This window comes from Salvelinus fontinalis, unplaced genomic scaffold (assembly GCF_029448725.1).
Source record: "Salvelinus fontinalis isolate EN_2023a unplaced genomic scaffold, ASM2944872v1 scaffold_0193, whole genome shotgun sequence".
NCBI classification, from domain to species: domain Eukaryota; kingdom Metazoa; phylum Chordata; class Actinopteri; order Salmoniformes; family Salmonidae; genus Salvelinus; species Salvelinus fontinalis.
Window position 1 is genome coordinate 64,136 of NW_026600402.1, and position 22,697 is coordinate 86,832.

A 22,697-nucleotide genomic window follows, 5' to 3' on the forward strand; every position below is an offset into this window, starting at 1 on the left:
TGAAACTGCCAAGCCAACTTTCATCTAAGTAAACCCCCAGGAGCTGCCGTGCCATGGCCCTCACAGTCAATGAGTCACAACAACATAGGAGGGAGTGTTTTTCTCCTGAACACTGATTATCCTCCTGAGTCCTGCCCCATAATGTGTAGGGGATCCTGGGAAACACTCACTCACATGCACATGCACATGCACACACACACACACACACACACACACACACACACACACACACACACACACACACACACACACACACACACACACACACACACACACACACACACACACACACACACACACACACACACACACACACACACACACACACACACACACACACACACGGCTCACTGTCTCAGCTGTGTTAGTGTCTGCAGGACCGGTTTGACCACTGCACCGGGGGTGTGTGAGTTGTGGAACAGTTTGAGATCACACACCTGCTCTTATGGTTGTTTTAGTCTTCGTGAGGCCGTTGACACGATGTGACGAATGACAAGACTGGCCACGTCGTTCCTTTGAAATGATTTTTCTAGAGCGATCAGCTTTTCTTCTTGTTGCTGTTTTGACCTTGACAATGTACCATTCAGACCATTTCTATTGATAAACGAGATCTGAAACAGTCAGTCAACCTGTCAAGCTATTAATCCTCTTAAGCCTAGGCATCCCGCTAGCGGGACAACTTCCGGTAGAACTGGAGGGCACGCAATTCAAATAAATAATCATAACAATTATGGATATTAAACATTTAGGTACATATAAGTGTCTTATATCAGTTGAAAGCTTAAATTCTTGTTAATCTAACTGCACTGTCCGATTTACAGTAGCTATTACAGCGAAAACATGCCATGCGATTGTTGAGGACGGCGCCCCACATCAAAATATTTTTCCACCGGCACAGGTTTCAGAATTTCACAAATAGCGAATAAATATTTACTTACTTTTTGAAAATCTTCCTCTGACTTGTCATCCAAAGGGTCCCAGCTATAACATGTAGTGTCGTTTTGTTAGATAAAATCCTTCTTTATATCCCAAAAAGTCAGTTTAGTTGGCGCCATCGATTTGAGTAATCCACTCGTTCAACATGCAGAGAAAGGAATCCGAAAATCTACCCTTAAACTTTGTTTCAAAAAGTCAAAATATGTTTCTGTTTTCTCCTCAGATACCCTAAAATGTAATAAAACTATAATATTTCTTACGGAAAGAAGTGTGTTCAATAGGAAACCAATTTTAGCAGGTGTGTCCTGTCTTCATGGCGGCGCTGTACTAAAACTGATATTTCGTAATCATTTTGGAAGTTACAAGCCTGAAACCTTGAACATAGACTGCTGACACCCTGTGGAAGCCATATAATTGCATCATTGAGTATGACCTTATACTTGCCATTGTAAGAGCATGGTCTCTCAACAAAAAAAAGATTCAGGTTGGTTTTTCTTTAGATTTTCTCCTACCATATATTTTGTGTTATATTCTCCTACATTATATTAACATTTCTACAAACTTCAAAGTGTTTTCTTTCCAATGTTACCAATTATATGCATATCCTGGCTTCAGGGCCTGAGCAACAGGCAGTTTACTTTGGTCTCGTCATTCAGGCAGAAATTGATAGAACGAGATCTGAAACAATCAGTTAACCTGTCAAGCTATAACAGCCAGTAGTGTTCTGTGTCTTGGGACTAGAATAGTGTTGTTGTTCTCTGGGCTCTAATAGCTGTTTAAATTATAGTGTTGTTGTGGTGTGTGTCTCATGATGTGTGTCTCAACCCTCCCTAGTCCCAGACCTTCCGGCTGGTGTGAGTTGCTATTTTCGTAGGCAGACTGTTAATGTGCTGACAGAAGGACAAAGGGCTGAAAAATATGTTCCCACACACACACTGGCCTCAGAGACAACTTGGCCAACTTGGTTGGAGATTGAGTATATGAATGTACGTCATGCTGGCACCCAGAGTTCTACTGCCCTCATGTGGCTGATGAAAGAAATGACCGTAAATATCACCCACTTTACCTTTGCATGTTGATGTTGTGTAGATTAGGACGCAGTGTGAGCTATTTTACCAATCACAATGACATCAGGAAAGAGACAGGAAAGCTAATGGATATATTTTCTAGGATCAGCGTGGCGCTAGCGGCACACCCCCCCCCACCCACTGAAAAACCAGTGCCGCGAAATTCAAAAAAAATATTTTTTTAAAATATTTAACTTTCACACATTAAAGTCCAATACAGCTAATGAAAGACACAGATCTTGTGAATCCAGTCAACATTTCCGATTTTTAAAATGTTTTACAGGGAAGACACAATATGTAAAGATGTACATCTATTACCTAAAAACACATTAGCATAATCCACCATCTTTTATTTGTCCACCAACACCAGTAGCCATCACCAATTCGGCTAAACTAAGATATTTATAGCCCCTAACCAACAAAAAAACTCATTAGATGACAGTCTGATAACATATTTATGGTATGGGATAGGTTTTGTTAGAAAAAAGTGCATATTTCAGGTATATGGCATAGTTTACAATTGCACCCACCGTCACAAATGGACTAGAATAATTACAATGAGCAACGTGTTTACCTAACTACTAATCATCAAACATTTCGTAAAAATACACAGCATACACGAATCGAAAGACACAGATCCTGTGAATACAGACAATATTTCAGATTTTCTAAGTGTCTTACAGCGAAAACACAATAAATCGTTATATTAGCTTAGCACATAGCAATTAGCAGCCCAGCATTGATTCTAGCCAAAGTGAGCGATAAAAGTCAACATCGCCAAAAGATATTAATTTTTTCACTAACCTTCTCAGAATTCTTCCGATGACACTCCTGTAACATCACATTACAACATGCATATACAGTTTGATCGAAAATGTTTATATTTAGCCACCAAAATCATGGTTAGACAATGTGAAATGTAGACAAGCTGGTAAAGAAAAAGTCCTTGCGCCACTTAGACAGTGATCTACTCTTATACATAAATACTCATAAACGTGACTAAAAAATATAGGGTGGACAGGGATTGATAGACAATTTAATTCTTAATACAATTGCGTTATTACATTTTTTAATTTATCCTTACTTTTCAATACAGTTTGCGCCAAGCGAAGCTATGTCAAAAAACATGGCGTCCTAAGCCACTAAAATGTTTCGACAGAAACACGATTTATCATAATAAAAATGTCCTACCTTGAGCTGTTCTTCCATCAGTATCTTGGGCAAAGGATCCTTTCTTGGGAGAAATCGTCTTTTGGTGGAAAGCTGTCCTCTTGCCATGTGGAAATGTCAACTGCGTTCGGGATGAACTGAAAAGCGTGCCCAACTTTTCACATCGTTGCAAAAATAAATGTCCCAAAATCGCACTAAACGGATATAAATTGCTATAAAACGCTTTAAATTAACTACCTTATGATGTTTTTAACTCCTATAACGAGTGAAAAGATGACCGGAGAAATATAACAGGCTAAACTAACGCTTGGAACAGGTGCGCGCCGGTGTCCTCTAGGCTCATGACGCAGCTCCCAAAGAATGACTAGCTTCAGGGTTTTTTCATTTGTAGGGCCTGTGAACGCGCAATCGACCCCGTTGGAATCGTCATCACGTAAAGGCATCCAGGGGAAGACGTAAGAAGTGTCCGTATAGTCATAGCAACGACAGTGCCCTTTTAACTGACTTCAAAAGAGTGGCCAACATTTCTCAAATCTGACTCCATGTCAGGGAAATTGCTGTAGAATGGGCTCTGTTCCACTTAGAGACAAAATTTCAACTCCTATAGAAACTATAGACTGTTTTCTATCCAATAATAATAATAATATGCATATTGTACGATCAAGGATTTTGTGGGAAGCCGTTTAAAAAATTAGCCAAATTAGCATAAATAGTCTAAACAGCGCCCCCATCCCCAACAGGTTAATAACCAGTTTTCTTTCAGGATACCAGTTGTTGCAGGATATTTGTGGATCCTTGAGTTTCACAGCAATATGAGCCTGTGTCTAGGATATGAACCTCACCCTTACCTCTGTCCAGGATAGGATCCTAACTGTTACCTCTGTCTAGAATATGAACCTTACCTCTGTCCAGGATAGGATCCTTACTGTTACCTCTGTCTAGAATATGAACCTTACCTCTGTCCAGGATAGGATCCTAACTGTTACCTCTGTCTAGAATATGAACCTTACCTCTCTCCAGGATAGGATCCTTACTGTTACCTCTGTCTAGAATATGAACCTTACCTCTGTCCAGGATAGGATCCTAACTGTTACCTCTGTCTAGAATATGAACCTCACCTCTCTCCAGGATAGGATCCTTACTGTTACCTGTGTCTAGGATATGAACCTCACCCATACCTCTGTCTAGGATAGGATCCTTACCTCTGTCTATGATATGATCCTTACCCTTACCTCTGTCTAGGATAGGATCCTTACCTCTCTCCAGGATAGGATCCTTACCCTTACTTCTGTCTAGGATAGGATCCTTACCTCTCTCCAGGATAGGATCCTTACCCTTACTTCTGTCTAGGATAGGATCCTTACCTCTCTCCAGGATAGGATCCTTACCCTTACTTCTGTCTAGGATAGGATCCTTACCTCTCTCCAGGATAGGATCCTTACCCTTACTTCTGTCTAGGATAGGATCCTTACCTCTCTCCAGGATAGGATCCTTACCCTTACTTCTGTCTAGGATAGGATCCTTACCCTTACTTCTGTCTACGATCCTTACCCTTACCTCTGTCTAGGATATGATCCTTACCCTTACATCTGTCTATGATACGATCCTTACCCTTACCTCTGTCTAGGATAGGATCCTTACCTCTCTCCAGGATAGGATCCTTACCCTTACTTCTGTCTAGGATAGGATCCTTACCCTTACTTCTGTCTACGATCCTTACCCTTACCTCTGTCTAGGATATGATCCTTACCCTTACATCTGTCTATGATACGATCCTTACCCTTACCTCTGTCTAGGATATGATCCTTACCCTTACACCTGTCTATGATACGATCCTTACCCTTACCTCTGTCTAGGATATGATCCTTACCCTTACCTCTGTCTAGAATATGATCCTTACCCTTACCTCTGTCTAGAATATGATCCTTACCCTTAACTCTGTCTATGATACGATCCTTACCCTTACCTCTGTCTAGGATAGGATCCTTACCCTTAACTCTGTCTAGGATATGATCCTTACCCTTAACTCTGTCTAGAATATGATCCTTACCCTTACCTCTGTCTAGGATATGATCCTTACCCTTATCTCTGTCTATGATATGATCCTTACCCTTATCTCTGTCTAGGATATGATCCTTACCCTTACCTCTGTCTAGGATATGATTCTTACCCTTACCTCTGTCTAGGATATGATCCTTACCCTTACCTCTGTCTATGATATGACCCTTACCCTTATCTCTGTCTAGGATATGATCCTTACCCTTACATCTGTCTAGGATATGATCCTTACCCTTACCTCTGTCTAGGATATGATTCTTACCCTTACCTCTGTCTAGGATATGATCCTTACCCTTACCTCTGTCTATGATATGATCCTTACCCTTATCTCTGTCTAGAATATGATCCTTACCCTTATCTCTGTCAATGATATGATCCTTACCCTTACCTCTGTCTAGGATATGATCCTTACCCTTATCTCTGTCAATGATATGATCCTTACCCTTACCTCTGTCTAGGATATGATCCTTGCCCTTATCTCTGTCTAGGATATGATCCTTACCCTTATCTCTGTCTATGATATGATCCTTACCCTTACCTCTGTCTAGGATATGATCCTTACCCTTATCTCTGTCTAGGATATGATCCTTACCCTTACCTTTCTCTCTAGGACCTTTACCCTTAACTCTGTCTAGAATATGATCCTTAGTCTTACCTCTGTCTAGAATATGATCCTTAGTCTTACCTCTGTCTAGAATATGATCCTTAGTCTTACCTCTGTCTATAATATGATCCTTACCCTTACCTCTGTCTAGGATAGGATCCTTACCCTTACCTTTCTCTCTAGGACCTTTACCCTTAACTCTGTCTAGAATATGATTCTTACCCTTAACTCTGTCTAGAATATGATCCTTAGTCTTACCTCTGTCTAGATTATGATCCTTACCCTTACCTCTTACCTCTGTCTAGAATATGATCCTTAGTCTTACCTCTGTCTAGAATATGATCCTTACCCTTAACTCTGTCTAGAATATGATCCTTAGTCTTACCTCTGTCTAGGATAGGATCCTTACCCTTACCTTTCTCTCTAGGACCTTTACCCTTAACTCTGTCTAGAATATGATCCTTACCCTTAACTCTGTCTAGAATATGATCCTTAGTCTTACCTCTGTCTAGAATATGATCCTTACCCTTACCTCTTACCTCTGTCTAGAATATGATCCTTAGTCTTACCTCTGTCTAGAATATGATCCTTACCCTTAACTCTGTCTAGAATATGATCCTTAGTCTTACCTCTGTCTAGGATATGATCCTTAGTCTTACCTCTGTCTAGAATATGATCCTTAGTCTTACCTCTGTCTATAATATGATCCTTACCCTTACCTCTGTCTAGGATAGGATCCTTACCCTTACCTTTCTCTCTAGGACCTTTACCCTTAACTCTGTCTAGAATATGATCCTTACCCTTAACTCTGTCTAGAATATGATCCTTAGTCTTACCTCTGTCTAGAATATGATCCTTACCCTTACCTCTGTCTAGAATATGATCCTTAGTCTTACCTCTGTCTAGAATATGATCCTTACCCTTAACTCTGTCTAGAATATGATCCTTAGTCTTACCTCTGTCTAGGATATGATCCTTACCCTTACCTCTGTCTAGGATATGATCCTTACCTTTACCTCTGTCTAGGATATGATCCTTAGTCTTACCTCTGTCTAGGATATGATCCTTACCCTTACCTTTCTCTCTAGGACCTTTACCCTTACCCCTTGCCCACCACCGTAACCCTCACCAATGTCTCCTCTCCTTCCTCGCTCCCCAAACTGCGAGGACCCCCAGGCATAGCTGTCTTCCATTGTGCCTGTGTAGAGTTCCCCAGATGATCTTGTTCCATGTAGGTAGTTTTCACCCTTTATTCACCCCTTCTCTTCTCCTTCTCCTAACTGCATGCTTATTCTGCTCACTGCATGGTGTTAGTCACTAACTGTTAAAGAGTGAGATGCAGGATTCACCTGGTTGGTTTTACTGTCAAGAGTCTGTGGATCCAGACAATGTTTTTATACTGCATATTATTGGGCATGTTATTGGGCATGTTATTGGGCATGTTATTGGGCTTTGACATTGCAGGCAAGACACAAATGACTGAGCTTCAAATCACCTTTCATTATAAACAACTATTTGTTATTTTTTGTAGATCAGTCAGTCACAATTTATCCACAACGCATCAAGGATTTGATAACTGCAGTGTCATCTTAAGGCTGGGTACTCACAACTAACCTAGGCTGTTTTCTGAGTAATCTAAACTGACTGTGGTTTGAATGTTGTGACTATTCACCAATACATCAGTCAATGAAACGTTTTGTGCAGTATTTGCTGATATTAGCAATGTAAATACAGCTATTTCATCTATACTTCACTATACTAGTTACTTCACTATACTAGTTACTTCACTATACTAGCCAAGCTGTGTATTAATAAAGCTGTGTATTAGTCAGGTTGTCTATTAGTCAAGCTGTGTACTAGTCAAGCTGTGTACTAGTCATGATGTGTATTAGTCAAGCTGTCTATTAGTAAAGATGTCTATTAGTCAAGCTGTCTTTTAGTCAAGCTGTCTATTAGTCAAGCTGTGTACTAGTCAAGCTGTCTTTTAGTCAAGCTGTCTATTAGTCAAGCTGTCTATTAGTCAAGCTGTCTATTAGTCAAGCTGTGTACTAGTCATGATGTGTATTAGTCAAGATGTGTACTAGTCATGATGTGTATTAGTCAAGCTGTCTATTAGTCAAGCTGTGTATTAGTCAAGCTGTGTATTAGTCAAGCTGTGTACTAGTCAAGCTGTGTATTAGTCAAGCTGTGTACTAGTCAAGCTGTGTATTAGTCAAGCTGTGTACTAGTCAAGCTGTGTTTGTTGGTCATTGACAATTATTCAATGCAACATTAAAATACATGCATGTGTTTGAGACCTGTGTGTGTTTTTTTGCATCACAGTATGTGATGATGATGAAGATGTTTCATATGAGGAAGGCTCTGGCTAACACTGTGTCTCCTCTCTGTCTGTCTATTACAGGTTTGGTACGAGGAAGAGGAGGAAGGTGAGATTAAGGGCCACATTGTGTTCTGTATGCAGGCTGAACACGCAGGAACACGCACGTACTACTTCAGCGCTGAGACTGCTGAGGAACAGGAGGAGTGGGTCGACGCTATGAACGAGGCAGTCCACATACTCCCTTCATGGAGGTACGCACACATACTGTACAAGCACGCACGCACGCACACATGTAAGCAAGCATGCACGCACACACACATGTAAGCAAGCACGCACGCACGCACGCACACACACACACATTTAAGCAAGCAAGCACGCACTCACTCACACACATGCACAAACACACACACACACACACGTAAGCATGCACGCACACACACACACATACACAAAAACACACACACACACACACACACACACACACACACACACACACACACACACACACACACACACACACACACACACACACACACACACACACACACACACACACACACACACGTAAGCAAGCACACACACTCACATAAACATAAGCAAGCATTCACACACACGCAAGCACGCACGCACACACGCACGCACACAAGCACGCACACGCACGCACGCACACACACACACACACACACACACACATACACACACACACGCACACACTCACATACACACACACACAAGCACACACACACAGGCACACACACACACACATAAGCACGCACACACACACACACATGTAAGCATGCACACACACACACACGTAAGCATGCACACACACACAACCACTTAATGTATTGTAAAATCTGTTGTAAAATGTATTTTCATGTTAAAATAAAAATATTATAATGTATATTACTGCCTTTATTTTTGCTGCCTTGGCATCTACCATTGGGGATCCATATTAAATATACAAATACACGTTCAAATAGACACACACAAACACACATAATACACACACGCGCTAACTCTCTCCCTTCCCCACAGGACCACCAACTCCGAGGCCACCACGCCCACAGCGGAACTCCATGGTAACACCTTGGTAACCAAAGGACCTGAACCACACACCCAGACACACACACACATCGAGGACAACAGCCAGACGACGGACGTCCAAGACGCAGAGCGCGGACCACGAAAACCCGCCCATCACAAGGTCAACGGGGTTGGCGCCATGGAAACCCCCCTTCCCTCCACCAGCAACTCAGAGCAGGAGGGGAGGATGGAGGGAGAGAGGACAGAAGGGCCTGGACCTGGGGGTGCACACCATCCTCATCACCAACCCAATGGGTGGGGCCCCTACGGTCCCCCAAACGGACCCCCCCAGGGTAACGGGCGGCCGCTCCAGGGACCTCCAGAGGGAGGGATGAGAGAGGGGAGGGAGGTGAGGGAGAAGCCTGAGAATGTGGTGCTGAGACGGGGCTTTGTGCCACGGACGAACCCTGAGAGACAGGCCCAGAGGAAGAGTTCCATGACCCAGCTACAGCAGTGGGTCAACCAGCGCAGAGTCATGGCTGTACAGGAGGACATGAACAGGTGAGAGAGAGAGGGATGGGAGAGAGAGGATAGAGAGAGAAAGAGAGAGAGAGAGCAGGAGAGAGAGGAGGGGATGGGAGAGAGGATGAGTAAGAGAGCTGTTATTGTGTGTCTACAACTACATGTCTCCCTTCAACTATCTCTCTGTCTCTCTCATTATCTTCCCCCAGTACCTCCCGTTACTACACAGTGAACCGGGGTGTTCCAGCTGACTACTACAGTGTCTACGGTAGCGTGGTGGGTGGTCCAGGCTACGTGGAGCAGTACCCCCTCTACCCCTTGGGCATACGCCCCGACAGCATCTGCTCTGTGTCCGCCATGGGCTACGACCGCCTGGGCCCCCCTCGCAGGACCAACGAGGACAAGAGATGCTCACTACGGGACGGACCCTCGCCCCCTCGAGACCCATACGGTCCCCCACCCGGCCCTGCCTATTACAACCAGATGGATGCAGCCCAGACCTCCATGAGGCGTCTCTCCATTCAGCCCAGGTCTAGGTCCGTCCCCAGGTCCCCTTCCTCATCCTCGGGTGGTCCCTACTCACCCGGCCCTCATAGCTTTGCCTCGCCCATCCGCTCGCCCTCGGCCCGGTTTGACAGAGGACCAAGCAGGCTACAGGAGGATGTGATCTACGCTGACCCCTCTGTGTACGGACTGAGGAGATCACTGAGCTCACCCAAGGTGAGAGGGGAGAGGGGGTGTGTGTGTGTGCGCTGTGTCAGTGTATGTTTGTTATGCCTGATGATAATTTTTATGGAAAAAGACCAGATGGTAGATGTGTTACAATTTTTTACAATCACTTTGGCATTAATTTCCGATCCTTGAGGCCATTTTTCAAAACTCTAGACACAAAACTCAAAACGGTCATCACTTGTAGCACAGTCTGTCCAATGTTCAAACCATTGCATTGTGCATTCATATCTTTAACCTGTCTAGGATCAGCGTGGCGCTAGCGGCACACCCCCCCCCCCCCCACTGAAAAACCAGTGCCGCGAAATTCAAAAAAAATATTTTTTTAAAATATTTAACTTTCACACATTAAAGTCCAATACAGCTAATGAAAGACACAGATCTTATGAATCCAGTCAACATTTCCGATTTTTAAAATGTTTTACAGGGAAGACACAATATGTAAAGATGTACATCTATTACCTAAAAACACATTAGCATATTCCACCATCTTTTATTTGTCCACCAACACCAGTAGCCATCACCAATTCGGCTAAACTAAGATATTTATAGCCCCTAACCAACAAAAAAACTCATTAGATGACAGTCTGATAACATATTTATGGTATGGGATAGGTTTTGTTAGAAAAAAGTGCATATTTCAGGTATATGGCATAGTTTACAATTGCACCCACCATCACAAATGGACTAGAATAATTACAATGAGCAACGTGTTTACCTAACTACTAATCATCAAACATTTCGTAAAAATACACAGCATACACGAATCGAAAGACACAGATCCTGTGAATACAGACAATATTTCAGATTTTCTAAGTGTCTTACAGCGAAAACACAATAAATCGTTATATTAGCTTAGCACATAGCAATTAGCAGCCCAGCATTGATTCTAGCCAAAGTGAGCGATAAAAGTCAACATCGCCAAAAGATATTAATTTTTTCACTAACCTTCTCAGAATTCTTCCGATGACACTCCTGTAACATCACATTACAACATGCATATACAGTTTGATCGAAAATGTTTATATTTAGCCACCAAAATCATGGTTAGACAATGTGAAATGTAACTCGGCTGGTCAGAATTTGTCCTTGCGCCACTTAGACAGTGATCTACTCTTATACATAAATACTCATAAACGTGACTAAAAAATATAGGGTGGACAGGGATTGATAGACAATTTAATTCTTAATACAATTGCGTTATTACATTTTTTAATTTATCCTTACTTTTCAATACAGTTTGCGCCAAGCGAAGCTACGTCAAAAAACATGGCGTCCTAAGCCACTAAAATGTTTCGACAGAAACACGATTTATCATAATAAAAATGTCCTACCTTGAGCTGTTCTTCCATCAGTATCTTGGGCAAAGGATCCTTTCTTGGGAGAAATCGTCTTTTGGTGGAAAGCTGTCCTCTTGCCATGTGGAAATGTCAACTACGTTCGGGATGAACTGAAAAGCGTGTCCAACTTTTCACATCGTTGCAAAAATAAATGTCACAAAATCGCACTAAACGGATATAAATTGCTATAAAACGCTTTAAATTAACTACTTTGTGATGTTTGTAACTCCTATAACGAGTGAAAAGATGACCGGAGAAATATAACAGGCTAAACTAATGCTTGGAACAGGAGAGGGTCGGTGTCTTCCACGCGCGTTACGCAGCAAGAAAAGACTTGCTAGCTAAAGGTTTTTTTCATTTGTAGGGCCTGTGAACGAGCAATCGAGCCCGTTGGAATCGTCATCACGTAAAGGCATCCAGGGGAAGACGTAAGAAGTGTCCGTATAGTCATAGCAACGACAGTGCCCGTTTAAATGACTTCAGAAAAGTGGCCAACGTTTCTCAAATCTGACTCCATGTCAGGGAAATTGCTGTAGAATGGGCTCTGTTCCACTTAGAGACAAAATTTCAACTCCTATAGAAACTATAGACTGTTTTCTATCCAATAATAATAATAATATGCATATTGTACGATCAAGGATTTTGTGGGAAGCCGTTTAAAAAATTAGCCACATTAGCATAAATAGTCTAAACAGCGCCCCCATCCCCAACAGGTTAAAGAAACCTTGCACATGCAGAATAATTGTTTCAAATATCTCGTTTATCATGAAATACCATAGGAACATTAATTTAGTATCACCAACACACAAGAAATTGATAGTTTCACTGTGTAGTTGTTTGTACAATCATTACATATTCTAGTACAAAATATGTGATGTTTCATTATGGTACTACACATAAATACATTACTGTAAAAGGACTAGCAGAGAGAATACAACAGACACAGTGGAATCATTTAACAAAATCTTACATTTATTGATGAAATACAATAAAATCACAACATAGGTTTCTTTGAATCAAAGCAAAAATAATTAGCTACAAAAAAGAAAAAAACTACAGTAAAACATCAACTGCAGTGTTCCTCACCTGGCTTACTGTAAAAAGCAAAACAAAGGATTGATTACTGTACTTCTATATTTCCATCAACCCTGTCTTGTGGATTTGGCCATAGGTTCTCATCCACATCACAATGGATGTTTTCATTAGCCAAACATCTTGGGAAGAATCTTCGGGCATGACAAATCCAGGCCTGACACTGGTCTGCCGTGATGTCATTGCATACATCATCCATGGCCTGGAGAAGGGTGGCTTGTTCGTGAGGGCGCCTATCATATACCTTCCACCTTTATGTGGAGAAAAATTCCCCAATCGGGTTAAGGAAAGGAGAGTATGGGGGTAAGTACAGGGTTGTAAATTGTGGATGGGCCTGAAACCATGCTTGCACCTTTTGAGCATGGTGGAACCTGACATTATCCCAAGCAATGACATAGGTCACAACATCAGCTCTACAGACCTGATTTAGCTCATCAAGAAGGTTACACAAGGAGAGCTGCATTATATGATCCAATACGAGGTCTGCGTCCCACCACACCATCTTCTGATATAGCCGCACACATGGTGATGTTGGCCCCACGTTGTCCAGGTACTTGGATGGTTGCCCTCTGGCCAATGAAATTCTTCCTTGTCTTGGCCAGGTTGAAGCCTGCCTCATCAAAAAGAGGAATTTGTGAAGGTTTTCATCAGCATCCAGCTCCATCACCATCTAAAAATATATTTTGGAAAGATAATTACTGATTACAATGATGTAGAATTTTTACGGAATTTTTCACAACAGGCATCTTGAAACTGAACATACTCAGTCCTCAGTTGCTTCACTCTGTCTGCATTTCTTTCAAAAGGCACACGGTATAGCTGTTTTAGAGACACCTGGTGCCTTTTCAGCATGCGGGCAATAGTCGGCAAACTTATGGCTTCCACATTGTTGAACATGTCATCATTGTCCAAGATGTGCTGCTGAATTTCTGTAAGGCGAATATCATTTCTGGCCCGAACCAAATTGACCACAGCCCGCTCTTGTTGGTCAGTCAGAATTTTGCCTCTGCGTCCCCTATTTGGCCTAATCTCGATTCTGCAGGGAAAATTACAGTAAGAACACATTTAGTCACATCACCTACTCTGTGGTACACACTGGCATGCAGTTTACAGTCATTTGACAATTGAGAGTAGCCAAATGTTTAGTGCATGCTGAAGACTTACCGGTTCTCATTGGAAAGTTCTGATGATTGAGGCCACGGTTGATCTTCTGAGGTTTGGTTGAATCATTGTAGCTGACTCAACATTGTCATGCCAAGATTTACGACATGGTCTATAACTATTGCTCGGATTTCATTGGACACTCTTTGCTGTTGCTGCCGCTGTCGTGGTCCGTGGCCTTGTCCTCTACCACGTTCCCCTACACCTCTCAGATGAGGCCCACGACCACCTCTCAGAAGGGGTGCTTGTCCCCTGCCATTCCTTTGACCAATACGTCTTCCTCGTTTTCCTCCTCCCACTGCTTGACCTCTATTGTGACCTGGATCACCTGCTGGCTCCATGTTATCGCTATGTTGTTGTAGGTGGATACCACTCATTTCAAAATATACTCGTACCACAATGTGAAATCAAACATCAGTAACTAGTTTTCAGAATTGGGAAAGCAATTACAAGGGCCTGCATACATACACTCACCGGCCACTTTATTAGGTACACCTGCTTGTTAACGCAAATAGCTTGTTCCTTCAAACAGCAAATCATGTGGCTGGCTGCAACTCAACATATATAGTATATAGAGTAGAGAGCTTTAGTTATTGTTCGACCAAACATTAGAACGGGCAAGATGCGTAATCTCAGCAACTTTGACCGTGGTATGATTGTTGGTGCCACACATGGTGGTTACATCTCAGAAACAGCTGCCCTCCTTTTTACGCACTACAGTCTCTAGAGTTTACAGAGAATGGTGCGATAAACAAAACACATTCAGTGAGCGGCAGTTCTGTGGGCACAAACACCTTGTTAATGAGAGAGGTCAGAGGAGAATGTCCAGACTCATTCAAGCTAACAGAAAGGCCACAAATGCTCAAATAACAGCTGTTTAAAACAGTGTTGTGGAGAAGAGCATCTCTTAACGTACAACACTGAATAATTCAGGCTGTTGTGGAGGCAAAAGGGGGTCCTACCCAGTACTAGATATGTGTACCTAATAAAGTGGATGGTGAGTGTACTGTCAAATGTCAGTAATGTCAAACCTGAAAACATGGTCTGGAAAAGTGGTACATGGGACCATAGAAACAATGTCTGATAAAGAATGATGATGAAATATACCCTCCATAGATAATGTAGTACAATTAGTTAATGTGCCACGGTTATTGGTGTCAATGGATCTTGTTATCCTGACACTTTCATTATCTAAACATGGAATATTGTTCATCAGTTTCCATAAAACTATGCATTAAGAGTAATGCAACATTTCTTATCATTTTGAGCAGTTGTATCAATTGGTAGTTAGATCATTGTAATGAAATTAATAGACAGGTGATTTTAGTTCAATGAACAAATGATCTTAGCTTTATGTGTATTGTATCCAAGCAATTGGAAAAGTGTTAGAGTTTTGAAAAATGTGCATTTTGATAATCGGTTGTGAGTTTTGTGTCTTGAGTTTTGAAAAATGACATCAAAGTTCTGAAATGAGTGCCAAAGTGATTGTAAAAATGTGTAATTGGTGAAGATGTTTCTTTGTGTTGCTAGCCCAGAGATCTTAGAACATCCTGGTTATTTCTCTTATTTCAGTATGATTACCCTGGAGACAGGAGGTCGCTAAGCCAAGGAATGTACCACTACAACTACCCTGCCTCCCCCTCTCTCCACAGCAAAATGGTACGTCCTCCCAAATCGTGTTACACTATCAAGAGACACAGACCAATGAGTCCAATGTCAAGTTTGTGAGACACTTGACTACAGCCCTCACACACACCTACACGCGCTTAGCAGGAATATTGTCCTCGACAGCTACCTGTGCTTAAAATAAGATCAGGAGTGTCTCTAAAGGTATGTTATAGCTGTGCGTCACTACTGTATCTGGTGTGAGTTCATATGTCTGTCCTCTCTTTCTGTCTTCTCTCTTTCTGTCTTCTCTCTTTCTGTCTATCTTTTGTTTTGTCTCTGTCACTCTTTCACTCTCTCTTTCTCTGTCTGTCTGTGTCTTTATTTCTGTCTCTGTTACTCTCTATTTTTCTCTACATACACAACTCTCTCTCCTTGTACTCTTTGTTTATGTCTCTACATATGCTGGTGCCACTGATGCTGTTGCTACTGGTTTCACTGGTTTCTCTGGTACTGGGTCTTGCACTGTCCTCGTCCTTGTCACTGCTGCTGTCACTGCTGCTGCTGCTTGTATCAGGAGGACATTTTAGACTTGCAGCTCCAGAGAAACCTGGAGTACCTCGATCAACAGGTATGTGCCCTAGGCATCTCTGAACACAGCTCTACCACTACCTCTACTCATGCACATGAACACTGACACACCAAACAAAATCCAATGTATTTTACACATACGTGCTATGTCACAATACCTTGTAAAAGCTAGGTAACTAACAAATGACTTGGAAACAACGTTGATTCAACTAGTTTGTGCCAAGTGGGAAAGCTTGGTAACTTACAGTGCCTTCTGAAAGTATTCAGATTTGGACTTTTTCCACATTTTGTTACGTTACAGCCTTATTCTAAAATTGATTGAATCGTTTTTTTTCTTCTCAACAATCTACACACAATACCCCATAATGATAAAGCAAAAGCAGGTTTTTAGAAATTTTAGCTAATTTATATATATATATATTTTTTTAACGGGATTGTGAGATTTACATAAGTATTCAGACCCTTTCCTCAGTACTTTGTTGAAGCACCTTTGGCAGCGATTAGAGCATTGATTCTTCTTGGGTATGACGCTACAAACTTGGCTCACCTGTATTTTGGGAGTTTCTACGATTCTTCTCTGCAGATCCTCTCAAGTTCTGTCAGGTTGGATGGGGAGCGTCGCTGCACAGCTATTTTCAGGTCTCTCCAGCGATGTTAGATTGGGTTCAAATCCGGGCTCTGGCTGGGCCACTCAAGGACATTCAGAGACTTGTTCCAAAGCCACTCCTGCATTGTCTTGGCTGTGTGCTTAGGGTCATTGTCCTGTTGGAAGGTGAACCGTCGCCCCAGTCTGAGATCCTGAGCGCTTTGGAGCAGGTTTTCATCAAGGATCTCTGTACTTTGCTCCGTTCATCTTTGCCTGGATCCTGACTGGTCTCAAGGTCCCTGCCGCTGAAAAACATTCCCACCGCATGATGCTGCCACCACCATGCTTCACTGTACGGATGGTGCCAGGTTTCTTCCATACGTGACTCTTGGCATTCAGGCCAAAGAGTTCAATATTGATTTCATCAGACCAGAGCATCTTGTTTCTCATGGTCTGAGAGTGTTTAGGTACCTTTGGCAAACTCCAAGCGGGCTGTCATGTGCCTTTTACTGAGGAGTGGCTTCCGCCTGGCAACCATAAAGGCCCGACTGGTGGAGTGCTGCAGAGATTCCAGAGATGGTTGTCCTTGATCCTTCTGGAAGGTTCTTCCATCTTCACAGAGGAACTCTAGAGCTCTGTCAGAGTGACCAGCGGGTTTTTGGTCAGCTCCCCAACCAAGGCCCTTCTCCCTCGATTGCCCAGTTTGGCCGGGCGGCCAGCTCTAGTAAGAGTCTTGGTGCTTCCAAACTTCTTCCATTTAAGAATGATGGAGGGCCACTGTGTTCTTGGGGACCTTCAATGCTACAGACATTTTTTGGTACCCTTCCCCAGATTTGTTCCTCGATTCAATGCTGTCTCGGAGCTCTGCGGACAATTACATTGATCTCATAGCTTGGTTTTTGCTCTGACATGCGCTGTCAACTACGGGACCTTATATAGACAGGTGTGTGCCTTTCCAAATCATGTCCAATTAATTGAATTTACCACAGGTGGACTCCAATCAAGTTGAAGAAACATCTCAAGGATGATCAATGGAAACACTCTGAATACTTATTTAAATAAGGTATTTCTGTTTTTGCTTTTTCATCATGGGGTTTTGTGTGTAGATTTTAGAGGATTTTTGTTTATTTAATCCATTTTAGAATAAGGCTGTAACATAACAAAATGTGGTAATGTCAAGTGGTCTGAATACTTTCCGAAGGCACTGTAGCTACTGAGGACAGAGAAGGGTGGGGAAGGAAGAGTCTAGAAGTCTTGAGAAGATGAGAAGAATGACATTTGGATCACCCATAAACTGTTGGTTACACTAAACCCCTCACAAAGTGTGGTTGACAGCATTTGTGTGATGTTTGCCACAGCATTCAGATGTATTGTCGTGTGGAAGATGTATTGTCCATGTTGTCCACACTGCTACCTGCTAAAAACCTGTTGTTTCTCACAACCACATTCCAGATTCACTCCCACTATTACCCTCTCTCCCCTGTCTCACTGTCACTGACTGCTTACACCTTATGGTAATGACCAGTCTCTGGTAATGCAGTGTACACACCCCATCAGATCTACAATTACCTGAACTCTTTGCTCAACATTAAACACACAGAAAGTTGTCTCTTCGATTTAACCAATTTGATTCTCAAATTCAAATTAGAATAGAACCGCACTAGTCAGGGACTGTTACTGCGGCCAAGCTCCTGGGAGGGTTCGGCCGGGGTAGGGGAGGTTTCGGCCGGGGTAGGGGAGGGTTCGGCCGGGGTAGGGGAGGTTCGGCCGGGGTAGGGGAGGTTTCGGCCGGGGTAGGGGAGGGTTCGGCCGGGGTAGGGGAGGTTTCGGCCGGGGTAGGGGAGGGTTCGGCCGGGGTAGGGGAGGTTTCGGCCGGGGTAGGGGAGGGTTCGGCCGGGGTAGGGGAGGTTTCGGCCGGGGTAGGGGAGGGTTCGGCCGGGGTAGGGGCGGGTTCGGCCGGGGTAGGGGAGGTTTCGGCCGGGGTAGGGGAGGGTTCGGCCGGGGTAGGGGAGGTTTCGGCCGGGGTAGGGGAGGTTTCGGCCGGGTTAGGGGAGGTTTCGGCCGGGGTAGGGGAGGGTTCGGCCGGGGTAGGGGAGGTTTCGGCCGGGGTAGGGGAGGGTTCGGCCGGGGTAGGGGAGGTTTCGGCCGGGGTAGGGGAGGTTTCGGCCGGGGTAGGGGAGGTTTCGGCCGGGGTAGGGGAGGTTTCGGCCGGGGTAGGGGAGGTTTCGGCCGGGGTAGGGGAGGTTTCGGCCGGGGTAGGGGAGGGTTCGGCCGGGGTAGGGGAGGTTTCGGCCGGGGTAGGGGAGGGTTCGGCCGGGGTAGGGGAGGGTTCGGCCGGGGTAGGGGAGGTTTCGGCCGGGGTAGGGGAAGGTTCGGCCGGGGTAGGGGAGGGTTCGGCCGGGGTAGGGGAGGTTTCGGCCGGGGTAGGGGAGCGTTTGGCCATCACTGTAAATAAGAATTTGTCTTTAACTGACTTGCCTAGTTAAATAAAGGTTTCAAAAATAAAAACAACAATGCAGTTCAAGAAAAAGCTAAGAAAATATTTAGTAAATAAACTAAAGCAAACAACGATAAAAAGTAACACAATAAAATAACAATAACGAGGCCATATACAGGAGGTACCGGTACTGAGTCAATGTGTGGGAGTACAGGATAGTTGAGGTAATTTGTACATGTAGGTAGGGGTAAAATGACTATGCATAGATAATAAACAGCGAGTAGCTGTTTACCCCCATCCCCCCAAAACAAATGGGGGGAGGGGGGTAAATGTAAATAGTCCGGGTGGCCATTTGATTAATTGTTCAGCAATCTTATGGCTTGGGGGTAGAAGCTGTTAAGGATTTTCCCCTCCCACTCCCTATTCTAGCATGTGGATTTTAGATGCTAGGCTCTATCCACAGAACTGGCTTTTGGTTTCTTTGTCTTACCAATTCATTTGCGATTTTAGTTCTCCATGTTGCTTCACAGAGCTTTATGTTTCTTCGTCTTTCCATCTGTGTTCTATGTCATGTCCTGTCTTGTGCTGTAGCTCAATAGTGTGTCAGTGCTTTACAACATCCCCAACCACCCTCCCTCTTTGTTGTACCCCTCTTTCTCCACTGTGATGTCACATCTTCCTTCATATACCATCCAATCACAGTCCCCCATAAGGACATAGATCAGTGTTTCCCGACCTTGGTCCTCGAGTACCCCCAACAAAACACTGTTTTGTTGTAGCCCTTGACATACACACCTCATTCAACTCATTGAGGGCTTGATGATTAGTTGACAAGTTGAATCAGGTGTGCTTGTCCAGGGATACAATAAAATGTCTACTGTTGTGTGTACTTGAGGACCAGGGTTGGGCAAAACTGAAATAGATGACCTGGATATGACCTTTGACATTTTGACAGAGGGGGTAATCATTCCAGCTCACCCTACTGCAGGAATCATGAACTGGATTCAACTGCGGGCCGATTATTTCTTGAGCGGATTGTTAGGGGGCCGGAACATAATTACAAATAATTAGTAGAATGCAAATTGACCGCAAGAATCGCAAATGTGGTGGAATACTTTAGATCAGATTTCCAGGGCCTTCCGAGTGGCACAGCGGTCTAAGTCACTGCATCGCAGTTCTTGAGGTGTTACTACAGACCTGGGTTTGATCCCAGCCAGCTGTGACCGGGAGACCCATGAGGCGGTGCACAACTGGACCAGTGTTGTCCGGGATAGGGGAGGATTCAGCCGGCTGGGATTTCCTTGTCCCATTGCGCTCTTGTGGCGTGTCGAGGGTGCTGGCAAACTGACTTCTGTCGCCAGCTGGACTGTGTTTCCTCCAACACATTGGCGTGGCTGGGTTAAGTGAGCAGTGTGTCAAGAAGCAGTGCGGATTGACAGGGTTGTGTTTAGGAGGATGTATGACCTTCGTCTCTCCCGAGTCCGTAGGGGAGTTGCAGTGATGGGACAAGATTGTAACTGCCAATTGGGGAGAAAAAGTACAAAAATAAAATTCCAAAATTAAAATCATTTGGAGCTGATTTGCTGGTGTTTTTAGTCTTTTATGTCCAACAATAAAAAATATAAAAAATAATTGGGGGGCCAAATAAAATACGCAGAAAACTTTGGGGGGCGGGCAAATAAAATCACCCGCAGGCTAAATTCGGCCCGCGGACCGTCAGTTGGGGAACCCTGCCCTATTGGCGCTCTCTGCTCCATACTGTAAACACCGATTTATACATGTTTTTTTTGTTTGTTCTTTTTTTGTCATTATCTTATTTGTTCAGTATTAATACCGATGTGATATGTACAGTACTCTGAAGTAGTGATATACTATGCATGTACTTTGCACATGGTATGGTATGGTGTTGTTACACTAGTTCTATTCTGTGCTACGCCATTGATAAAGTGTTGTTTACAACTGGGTGGGTCTGGGCCATTCCTACTGTATGGCTCACTGAAGCCTTCTGTAAAATGATGTGTGGGTTGTTTTACAAACCAATGGTCTATGAATGATTAGTTTGAATAGGGTCTGGTTGATAGAATGTAAGTATTAAGAATCCTGTCTCTGTTTTCCCAGGTGCCTCCATTCGATGACCCCTACAGGGAGCTGCACCCTACACTGAATCTCAACGAGATTGAGACCAGCGTAAGGCCCTGTCCCTCCATCAAACCGTCCCATAACAGCCTCACTCCTCCTACCCTAAACCATCAACTTTCAGCCACCTTACTCGCTCCTGCAAACACTCTCCCTCCAATGTCTTAATTTGCTCTCTGACATTTTAATGAACTGTCTCTCTCTCTCTCTCTCTCTCTCTCTCTCTCTCTCTCTCTCTCTCTCTCGCTCTCGCTCTCTCGCTCTAGAAACTTCTGGGTCGTCTGTGTGAGCAGAACAGGATTCTAAAGGACCAGGAAGCAGTGGTCCACAGGCTGAGGATGGACAAGGTAGATAGAGAAGTTTTACCACTAAAATCTTCCCCTCGTACTCTACCAGATCCAGCATACTAAACATTGCAAAGTCCAGGCGAGTCCAGCTGAAGACACAGCATGTCTGTTGGTATATCCTGTCACGAAATGTATTCTATTTATTTATTTATAAGGGACAATGCACATTAATCAACATCAATATTACAATAATGCAACATCCATGTAAATGTACTGGGGTTAGCCGAAATCTCATTTGCACCTGTAGTCCCTGGGCAGATACTAACTAAAACAATACAACATACAAATACATTACATTCAATAATATATAATTCTAACAACAAGACTATCATCTTACATGAGGAACCACAGATAACTCATGTGTACAGGTTTGGATAGAGTTGAGCAACAATCAGTGCAGCTTCTCAAGTCCATGGACATTGCATTCCAGTATATTGTAGCTCTAACAGAGAAGGCAGATTTACCAATTTTACTGTTTTGAAAAGGGACAACGCAACCCCCTCTAGTTACTGCCCTTGTTTACATTTACATTACATTTTAGTAATTTAGCAGACGCTCTTATCCAGAGCAACTTACAGTAGAGTGCATACATTTTTATTACATTTTTTTTTTTTTTACATACTGAGACAAGGATATCCCTACCGGCCAAACCCTCCCTAACCCGGACGACGCTATGCCAATTGTGCGTTGCCCCACGGACCTCCCGGGTTGCGGCCGGCTGCGACAGAGCACGGGCACGAACCCAGCCCAGCCTGGGCGCGAACCCAGAGACTCTGGTGGCGCAGCTAGCACTGCGATGCAGTGCCCTAGACCACTGCGCCACTAGACCACTGCGCCACTTGTTATCCTGGAGGTGCTTTCCTTGAGCATGATATGCCGGTATAGGGGTGGAGGGAGGGGCAAGACAAGGCTTGCATCTACATAATGCTTAAACTATCCTGACTAAATAAATTATGTTTGTAGATTATAT

At 43.6% G+C, this 22,697-nt stretch overlaps 1 protein-coding gene across 8 annotated transcripts in view; it reads left to right on the forward strand.

Moving 5' to 3' along the window:
• LOC129844193 (pleckstrin homology domain-containing family A member 6-like) overlaps window positions 1-22,697 on the forward strand; it is a 116,483-nt gene that overhangs the window by 56,154 nt on the left and 37,632 nt on the right. For 5 of the 8 annotated variants that reach the window (XM_055912622.1, XM_055912618.1, XM_055912617.1 and 2 more), the window contains 7 exons: window positions 8,237-8,406; window positions 9,194-9,742; window positions 9,913-10,423; window positions 15,598-15,684; window positions 16,208-16,261; window positions 21,363-21,431; window positions 21,647-21,727. In XM_055912622.1, the coding sequence (XP_055768597.1) occupies window positions 8,237-8,406; window positions 9,194-9,742; window positions 9,913-10,423; window positions 15,598-15,684; window positions 16,208-16,261; window positions 21,363-21,431; window positions 21,647-21,727 (1,521 nt within the window). Of the gene's footprint in view, window positions 1-6,969; window positions 7,067-8,236; window positions 8,407-9,193; window positions 9,743-9,912; window positions 10,424-15,597; window positions 15,685-16,207; window positions 16,262-21,362; window positions 21,432-21,646; window positions 21,728-22,697 lie in introns of those variants that run through there. The other 3 variants (XM_055912623.1, XM_055912621.1, XM_055912619.1) reach the window with 3 other exon arrangements.